Below are 9,859 nucleotides of genomic sequence, written 5' to 3' on the forward strand. Positions count from 1 at the left end.
GCCCCCCCCCCCCATCCCATTGTGTATGAGCTTCAGGACTACCACTTCCCCAGCCTTTTTAGTTTTGGTTCAGAGCCTCCCAGATACCTGGAAGATAGCAGGTCTGACTGCCTGAACAGAAACCAAGCTCTATCCTTAAGTGAAGGCACCATGCATTATGGAAAGATAAGGTGGCGTTTGGGAATAGTACAGCACTTTTATTTTTAACCAATTCTGGCTCTCAAACATCACTCCTACTTCAAGATTACTTTGAATGCTCATTCTATTTTCCAAGCCACTTTATGCCCTTTGTTTCTGTTATCTATTAATCTATAGGTCATGCCCATATATTTTTCTATTTTCCCCACTGCAATCTTACTGTCAATCTGGCATCTGTAATATTAATAACCAGAGGTAACTGAAGCTCCTAGTCTTTACATTTTCTTTTCATTGCTTCTCTGAACATTTAAAAATTTCCAAAGAAATTATGATGAAGCACTGCATTAAAGTAGAGTACAAGTTGAGTACCCCTTATCCAAAATGCCTGGGACTAGAAATGTTTCAGAATATTTGCAGATTTTACAGGCAGGACCATCTCTAATTCAAAAACCTTAAATGTGTAACCCTCCCAAATCCAAAATTTTTGAGCCTTGTGTTCGTGTTAAATCTCTAAAATTTTTTCTTATAAAGAACAAACCAGATATTTTATTAAACACACTTCCAAGCAAATAAATGAACTGTAAAAGAAATTACAGTTTTACCTGGGTTAAGTGTATCACTGTCCAACATTCCTCCTTCACAAAAACTCTCCAGTTCCTCAGGCTTGACTTTGTCCCATGGAATATAGGTAACGCCAAGTTCTACATCCCAATACTGCTTGTAATCTGCTTTTATTCCTTTGTTTAAGGCCCAGGCAATCTATTTCACCATTAGTGAAAATATGAAGGGAAAAGGACACTGTAAGTCTTAAAGAGTTCACTACTCCACATCATGCTACTCATTTGGATGTAGGAAGTAAAGGAACATTGGCACTAGTTATTTCTGGATCTCAAACTCTTACTCTCAACATGAACTGGCTATACCTTCATTTTGTCCTCAGCTGAAAATTTCAATGGCAACTGCTCCTTATCAACCCTCACCCTGACCCCAACTACCCAGCCCAGCCATTGTAAAGCTCATAGAAAATAAGTTCATTAGAGACTGAAAGTTTCCTATATAGCCTGGCATGCTGGGTGTCATTTTTGAAAGTCTATGGAATCCTGGCAATTAATCAACATTAGACAAAAAATCTTTTTTATAATAAAACTAAAACAGGACTTTAGGAGCCAGATAGAATGGACATGTCTGTAATCCCAGCTACTCAGGAGGATGACAAAGGAGGACTCTTAAGTGCCAGGCCAGCCTGGGCAACTTAGAACAATCCTGTCTAAAAAAATAAAAGGGGTGGGGATGCAGGTCAGTGGTAGAGCGCACTGGGTCCATGCCCAGTACTGAAAAACAAAACAAACTGAAACAAATAAAAACGTTAGGACATTGATGAAACAATGTCTTTGATTTCTCGGGGTGGGGGGGCGGGGAGGATATGAAAGGCTTTGTACCTGAATCATTTTCTATATCATTAATAATCATTTTTCACAGTTCATTTTGAGATAGTAATAAATCTCAAAAAAATATGCTAAAACACATTTTATTTAAGGCATCAATCAATTATATTTGATGACGCTATCTATCTTAAACAAGGGGATAGTCTATAGATATACTTCTGTGAGGCCCTGGGTTCTATACCCAGCACCTCCCCCCTTCAATTCCTACTATGCACTGAACATTTAAAATTATGTTTTAATAAACATTATAGATTTTGTTAAGAATTTTAAAAGGATATATCTGAAATGCCTCAAGTCATAACTAAGCCCAAATTAGTTTTTAAAAAGCAACATATCAATTCCACATTAAAATAAAAAATAATTATAAAACTGTACCTTTATGGATTTTTGATTTACTTTATAGTTTCCACGGCTCAGTTTCTGCAGGGCACGATAAGCATCTTGCCTATGAACCATAACAATATAAGCACAGCCCCTGGGAGGAATCATCTGCTCCAAAATATTTTATTACCAAAAAAAAAAAAAAAAAGCAACAAGATATAATAACCAGGTTCAACAGCCCCACTCCTCACCCCAACAGCCAATGCAGAATAAACCATGGCCAAAGTCCCTTGCCATAAGTAGACTTTCACAGCAAAAATTTTAAAATTAAACTTCACAGTCTAAGAAATATTAAATGCAGAGTGCTGAGCACAGACTCAGAACACCTAAACTTGTAGCCACAAGTCCATAGACTTCTACAAGTCTATGGAAATTATAACACAAATCTCAAGTCCTTAATTTCGTAAAATGATATTACTCACATCTGCTCCACTATCATTAAATAATTAAATAAATACTCACATTAATTGATTCAATGGGACCAAACTCTTCTAGTAGACTGGCAACGTCCTGTTGAGTAGTCCTTTTGTCCAGCTGTCCCACCCAGAGTGTAGTACTGCAAACTGAAAATAAAAGAATGACTGTAAAAATATTCACATTTAATAAGCAAACTTCATGTTACATTTTTAAAAAGTTACATAAAATATATGAGCACATCTATGATACCCAAAGTTTAACACAGAAAATTCCTATACAAAATTTTTTAAATTTAGAAAATTGTATTAGCACTTCTAGAAATGGAACCAGAATAGTTAAAGGCATACTTAAGAGTTAGAAAAACTGGTCTTTTTGTACTTAAACCAAAGATCTCAATGAAGTCTGAGGTCAAAGAAGCAATAATTTGCCCAGTCACCTTGCCAATAAACAGTGGAACCAGGACTTGAGTCTAAGTCTCTTCATTTAAAAACTAACTCAGTGCTTTATTCACTACATGGAGATATCCTTTTCCAACTCTTGAGTGTATACAGTTTTTCTTTTATGCTGTATTCTAGGCAATAAGCTTTATAGAGTCAGAAATTTTATATGCCCCAGAAATTATTATGAATTAAAATCTTTATAATAGTTACTGATTTATAACAAGAATATATCTAGCATACCTTATTAAACATATTCTAAAGATATCTGATGAGATTCAGGTAATAATGCAAGTTAATATATCCTGTAAATGGTTAAATTCAGACAAGACACAAGAAAGCAATATTTGGAATAAAACAACATAGTGATAATATTTCATTTATGGCTCTGCTCACGGTTATAAAACATGTTAAACCAACTATATAAAAAATAATGCAGGAAGTTTGAATATGAAGGGTTATTTACCACTTGCAGTTTCTGGTTTGATTTGAGGCAGGCCTTTTTGTCTCCGTTCCCTCTCTTTTTCTCGATCACGCCTTTCTTGGGATCGAGATCGAGGAGAATGTCGGCGTCTATCCCTGGACCGTGATCGGGAACGTCGATGACGAGACCTTCGAGATCTAGAACCAGATCTAGATCGTCTCCTTTTTGGTGACCTAATATTTTCATTAGGAGGATGGATAGTACATGGAGAAAAAAATAGAAAATACATACTCATATTAAGTTAGAGGGGAAAAAAAACAACTAGGTAACTTAATGTTTTGGATATTTAAGATTAGTCAGGAACTCATTTTAAAGATCTTTAGTATGCCTGGGGATAGAGAGAGCATGCATATAATTTAAATAAGAAAGGTTATCAGCCTATAAAGGTATCTATCATCATCAGTTCCTCTGAAACTAAATTATAATGTAAGAAGTAAATTTTCATGGTTAAGGAACTGCTACTTTAATTAGGAAAGTCTTCTTTTCTGCAGTAATTAAATACTTAATCCGAGAAGGCTTTACTTTCTCACTTTTGTTGGTTGATAAAAGTTGTAAAGGAACTTTGAGTATATTCTTTTTCTAATACCATGTTATTCTATATAAATAGACACCAGATCAACTTGAAGAAAACATGGGTAAGATGACAGACCTTAGATTTTTCTTTTTAAGATCAGTATTTGTGTTTCTCCTTTACCCCATGTATGAATATAAAGTGCTATTCATTAAAATAACCTTATTTGTTTTTCACCTATATGTCTTCTAAGACATATAGGATTGGTAAGACATTTTCTCTAAATTACCTGGATGCTGACCTAGATCTTGACTTTCTGCTATCAGACATATGCCGCTTAACTTCTGGAATACAAGGCTGTTCCACTTCCATTTCCTTAAAAACAAAACCATCATAAAATAAGAAACTGTGCAAATTCTAGAGGCCAAATCTAACAAATACTAAATTAAAAAACTCTTGCTCCAAAGAGATTATGTCTTCATCTTTTAGTTACTTGGGACCAAATTTCTAATAACAAATGGTCATCACTTAAAACAACAAAACAAAAATGTCATATTTTGGCAATTCTCTATTTCTGGACATTATATAACACTTTAAGACAGTAAACTAGGCATTGATTATGTCTTCTATACTCTATCTCAAACCTCACAGATCCCTGTGGAAACTGGAAGTATTATATGTCCACTTTCCCTGTGAAAAACGTGGAGCACAGATAGTGAGGGTTTAATATATGCCCACAGTGTTGTTTTTTTTTTTCCTTCTTCATATTAAAAAACAAAGATGGCAAACAGAAAATCAGAAACGTCCATAAAAATCAAGGCAACTTGTGACTCTGTGTACAACCAGAGATATGAAAAATTGTCTATATATGTGTGTAATATGAACTGAAATGCATTGTCATATATAACAAATTAGAATTAAAAAACATACATAAAGTTAAAAAAAAATCTGTCAACCAAAACAATAATTATCCATCTAATAAAATTTTACCTGCTGATGTGGCTTCTGTGTAAGTGGTTCATTTTGTGCCTGAAAAGGAGGTTGGAAAGTCTGCTGTACTGGTGGAGTTGGAGGAATCACAGGCTGAGCCATGGGAGGAAATGGAGGTGTAGGAAGAAGTCCATATCCTGGCATTTGTCCATTAGGAGGAAGTGGAACCTTTAATTTTTAATTAGATTAGATTTTAAGTAAAAGCTATCAAAAACAATTTGGAAAATGCTTAGTTACTTTATATAAAACTAAAATACCTTCTATAAACATCAATCAAGGAAAAGCTACAATGACATTCAACAATGTTTAACAATTTCAATAGTATAATCTTTCCCGGAAATATTGTTACACACTCAAGTATTAGATTAAAAATCCTACAAATCATTTCGAAATTATGAATATACTAGTTTGACTTTACACATTTGAAGACATAGCTTTATTTACATAAGGAAGCACCATGATAGGCTGAACTTAAAGTCAAACGCACTCTACTGTGAATTGCTTCTTTCAACTTCTTTCATGGCAAGTTAGCCTTTTGGGAGAGTGATTTCTAGGTTTACTTCTTTTTAAATTTACTAAGACAGTAATTTCAACATACTCAGAGTTTCAAATAAAATAATGATTTAAAAATTTTTCATTTTATTCATAATACCAACTTAGCAAACCACAACTTAACATTATTTCTGCATGTACAATTCAAGCACTAACAAAACAAGTATAATATACTAATGTCACAAAATCTTTCAAATTATTATAAACTTATCAGTAATTGCTGGAAATACAGTAATTCATAAGTTTTATTCATATTTTAAACAGGTTTTTAAAATACTTTCCAAAACATCACCAACAAGTCACTAAAATTAACTTCATATTATAAAATATGAAGAAGAAACTGAAATAAATACATATTAAGAGAATGAATATAGGGTAAAGAGATGTCTTAAAGTCTTTTCTAAAAAGACTACATAAAGTATTATTTCCCAGAGCTGGCTTGAACAAGAGAATCCAACAAGACAATCACTGTAGCATTGAAAAGAAGAATATCAAAAACCAAGATTCTCTAGAATGATTGTAGTACTGAAGGGATATACTGTGTGTGTGTGTGTGTGTGCGTGGCACATATATATATTTTGTATTGGGGAATGAACCCAAGGGCACTCAACCACTGAGCTACATCCTCAACCCTTTTTTGTATTTTATTTAGAAACAGGGTCTCAATGCGTTGCTTAGGGCCTCACTAAATTGCCAAGGTTGGCTCTAAACTCAAGATCTTCCTGCCTTAGCCTTTCGAGCCACTGGGATTATAGGCATTTGCCAGTGAGCCCAACCATGCTCTGTATTTTTAACATGCCCTCTCCTTGCTCGAATAATTCAGATGCATAGCCAAGTTTAAGAAACTGAATTAGAGGACTTACTGAATCAGATTCAATGAACGAATCTCTAACTTCCTGTAAATCTCCAGTATGCTATGTATGCTCCTTTAATTTCCGATTTCAAACTATATTTCTAAACATTGAGAGTTGAAGGCTCTATAGTATGTAACTGTACAACATGCAGAAAAATGGGAAAGAGCTGTATAATTAAATAAGGGAGTTTTTTAAAATAGAACTGTAATGTCTCTCTAAACTATTTTAACTAAAATTATAACAGTCTTATGCTTAACAGTTATTAATTGGAGCTGCTGTATTACTTAATCACACAAGATAACAGTGGTCTGTGAAGTGCAAACTACATTCTTTAAGGAACAGATCTTGAGTTATTAAAACTCAGTTGCAAGAAAAATGCCCACACCTGATGGTGTACTGGATCTTGCTGCATTCCCATCATTCGAGGTGGAAACTGATCCATATTTGGATGCTGTGTATAAGCTGGCTGCTGCATGCCATCTCCAGGAAATCCACTAAAAAAAAAAAAAAGGTGAAGAATCTTTTAACTCATTTAGAAGCACTTAAGATTCTCAGACACATCTATGTTATAAAAACATATTAAATGTTGTCCAAAAGTCATTAGTACTATATTCTCAGTACTATTTCTAACACAAAAGCCATTTTTAAATTCTAAATCTAACAGGATACCTTCTGTTCAAAAGAAAATCCATAATGCTCCAATTTTACAAAATAATCACTCCATAAAAAAAAAAAGTTGGGGGTTGTGGTGGTGGCTAAATGTTACTCAGATTATACTTCACAACTATTACCAACTTAGAAACTCACAATGTTGTCTGTGGGGGAGGTGGTGAGGTGGCAGTGGGTGCAGCAGCAGCAGGTGCAGCAGCAGCGGGTGCAGCAGCAGCAGTAGCAGGTGTGGCTACAGAAGATGCAGGAGGTGCAGCAGGAGCAGGTACTGCAGTGGTGACGGCAGCATCTTCTTTCTTTGATTCTTCCACAGCTTCTGGCTCATCATCATAATCAAATCTATCAAGCAGCTTCTGGAATAGGTATGCCAATATTCCATTTTAAAATTTAGACTAGAATTCAGTCTAAACAACAGATGTTTACCATCATCATTAACCGCACCACAGTGTTGGATATAATCTAATTTTGCAAGTGTCCCAGAGGATCTTGGTTGAAAGACAATTTTTACACAAATAACATTTTGAAAAAGACAGAATTTTTTATTCAGCTTTCCTTCTCCAATTATAAACGCAAAATTTTCTGACCATTTTCTATTTGCTTAACTTCATAATTAACTGAGCAGTGTACTTATTTTCCTAAATTATTCATTTATTTAAGACTAAAAACCTCTGGAACTTTGTGTACATAAAAATGAGTGTACATTCTTAGTCAAATGTCAATGTATAAGATAACTTATCCAATCACTATGAACACTCACAGTGAAATATCCCTATATTGCTTGTTCAAGATTATACTAATATGATAATTGTTCAGTTCATTAGTTTTTCAATATCTATGAAAATAAATTCTTATCGTTAAAATGTCAAAAAAAAAAAAAAAAAAGGAATACACTAATATGAAAAAGAAAATGGCACAGGACACAGACACAGAGTTGTCTCACCACCTATTCACTAGCTTCTTTTTCAAACTTCAGAGCTTACCATAAATTTCCATTAAAAATAATCAGAATAGGTGGGCGCAGTGGTACACACCTATAATCCCAGGGGCTTGGGAGGCTGAGGCCCTAAGCAATTCAGTGAGACCTTGTCTCTAAATAAAATACAAAAAAGGACTGGGGATGTGGCTCAGTGGTTAAGTGTCCCTGAGTTCAATCCCAATACCATCCCCCAACAACAACAACAGCCTGCAATGAGATCTAGTTTGTTCTTTTTATAGATAAGGAAACTAAACCTCAGGTAATTAAGAAACATAACCAAGATTATTATGTCAATGAATGGTAAAATCAGGATGTAGACACTGGGCCTTCAAAGCCTTCAGTTTTTGGCTTACAACAAGCAAATTTTTCCTTCAAGATGTGTCCATTCTACTCATGGATTTCAAAGTCAAAACTCCAAATGTTCTGTGATAGTTCTGCCTATAGACTGTGGTTCTACTTCATTGAACAACAGATTCCTAAATTAGGAAAGGAAGGAAGGCCCCTTTTTAAACAATACAGTATGGAGGACTAAACCAAGTATAAAGTGTTTGGGACAGAGCTAACTTGTGCCCCCCCACACATCAGAGGATCAAAAGTTCTTATTATAAACAAACATTTCATATTTTCTAAACATAAACTCTAAGCCCAGGTACCTTGCTGTTTTACACATATTAGTTTATTTAACTCCTGTGGCAGTAATATAGTTATTGCCATCAATAATTTACTCTAGTAAATACTGAACATTTATCTAATTCCACATCAGGATAGTGATAGGAGCCAAAGTTAAAATTCTGATTTTAAGTCTCTTAACAAAAACAAAACTTATGATCTTTGCATTTTATCACAGATCGATATTTCTTTAAAGTTTTAAGATCTATACATGTTGCTCTGACAAAAGAATTATGCAATTAACTGAAGCTCCACAAAACACTGAAATTGACAAATTCTCAGTGGACTAGCTAAAAATAGACGATTTTATGAAAAAACACAGAATTCCTTTTTATAAATTTGATGTAACAAACACTAGCCAACCCACTTAAGGTAAAATACACTGGAGGAATTATAAGTCAAATTATAAGAACACCTACTAACAGGGTCTTTACTTAATATTTTTATGGAAGGCCTAGTTACTGGCAGAAAAAGAAAAAGGCATGGATACTGGAGAGAAAAAGTCAAATTTAGTAGCTACTTAGAAAACCCAAGAGAACCAACTAGAAAACTAAAGCATTTAATACTGTGACCATTTATAAGCTAAAATAAAATCAACAGTTTTTCTGTCACATGAAGAAAGTATCATTAAACTAGTTAGGTCAAACTATAATCCAGATGAAGGTATTTTTTAGAGGAGATCACCACTAAAATCATATAGAGTAAAGCAGACTACCCTTCCTAAGGAGTAGGCCTTAACCAAACAGATAAAGATCTTGAGAATAAAAACTGGGGTTTCCCGAAGAAGGAATTCTCAAGACTGCAACACAGAAACCTTGCCAGAGTTTCCAGTCTGCAATGATAACTCTAATCTGAATTTCCAGCCTGCTGACTTGCATGACAATTCAAATTTTCTGGCCCTAAGTGCATGAGTCAATTCCTTAAGATAAATCTCTTTCCATCAATTCATATAATCACTGGTTGTCTCTCTGGAGAATACTAATACATATGACCATGAATAGCCAAAGAAAGTTTGAGAAAGTAGGGGGAACACCTGGAAATAAAACATGGCATATTACATGCTGCGGATGTAGCTCAGTGGTAAAGTGTTTGCTTAGCATGGGCAAGGTCCTGGGGTCAATCCCTAGCTTACATGTTAAGATGTTACAACTGGGGCTGGGGATGTGGCTTAAGCTGTAGCGCGCTCTCCTGGTATGCATGCAGCCCAGGTTCGATCCTCAGCACCACATACAAACAAAGATGATGTTGTGTCCGCCAAAAACGAAAAATATTTAAAAAAAAAAAAAAATTCTCTCACAAAAAAAAAAAAAAAAAAAAAAAAAAAAAAAAAAAAAAA

The 9,859-nt window shown here is 34.5% G+C and overlaps 1 protein-coding gene across 4 annotated transcripts in view; it reads right to left on the bottom strand.

The window, feature by feature from the left end:
• Scaf4 (SR-related CTD associated factor 4) overlaps positions 1 to 9,859 on the bottom strand; it is a 46,257-nt gene that overhangs the window by 18,824 nt on the left and 17,574 nt on the right. For 2 of the 4 annotated variants that reach the window (XM_048803562.1, XM_048803564.1), the window contains exons 8-15: positions 7,017 to 7,231; positions 6,595 to 6,703; positions 4,804 to 4,971; positions 4,115 to 4,188; positions 3,285 to 3,475; positions 2,427 to 2,527; positions 1,959 to 2,072; positions 741 to 897 (exon numbers count right to left, since the gene is read on the bottom strand). In XM_048803562.1, coding sequence (XP_048659519.1) covers positions 741 to 897; positions 1,959 to 2,072; positions 2,427 to 2,527; positions 3,285 to 3,475; positions 4,115 to 4,188; positions 4,804 to 4,971; positions 6,595 to 6,703; positions 7,017 to 7,231 — 1,129 coding nt within the window. Of the gene's footprint in view, positions 1 to 740; positions 898 to 1,958; positions 2,073 to 2,426; positions 2,528 to 3,284; positions 3,476 to 4,102; positions 4,189 to 4,803; positions 4,972 to 6,594; positions 6,704 to 7,016; positions 7,232 to 9,859 lie in introns of all 4 variants that reach the window. The other 2 variants (XM_015478691.2, XM_048803563.1) reach the window with 1 other exon arrangement.

This window comes from Marmota marmota, unplaced genomic scaffold, assembly GCF_001458135.2.
Source record: "Marmota marmota marmota unplaced genomic scaffold, marMar, whole genome shotgun sequence".
NCBI classification, from domain to species: domain Eukaryota; kingdom Metazoa; phylum Chordata; class Mammalia; order Rodentia; family Sciuridae; genus Marmota; species Marmota marmota.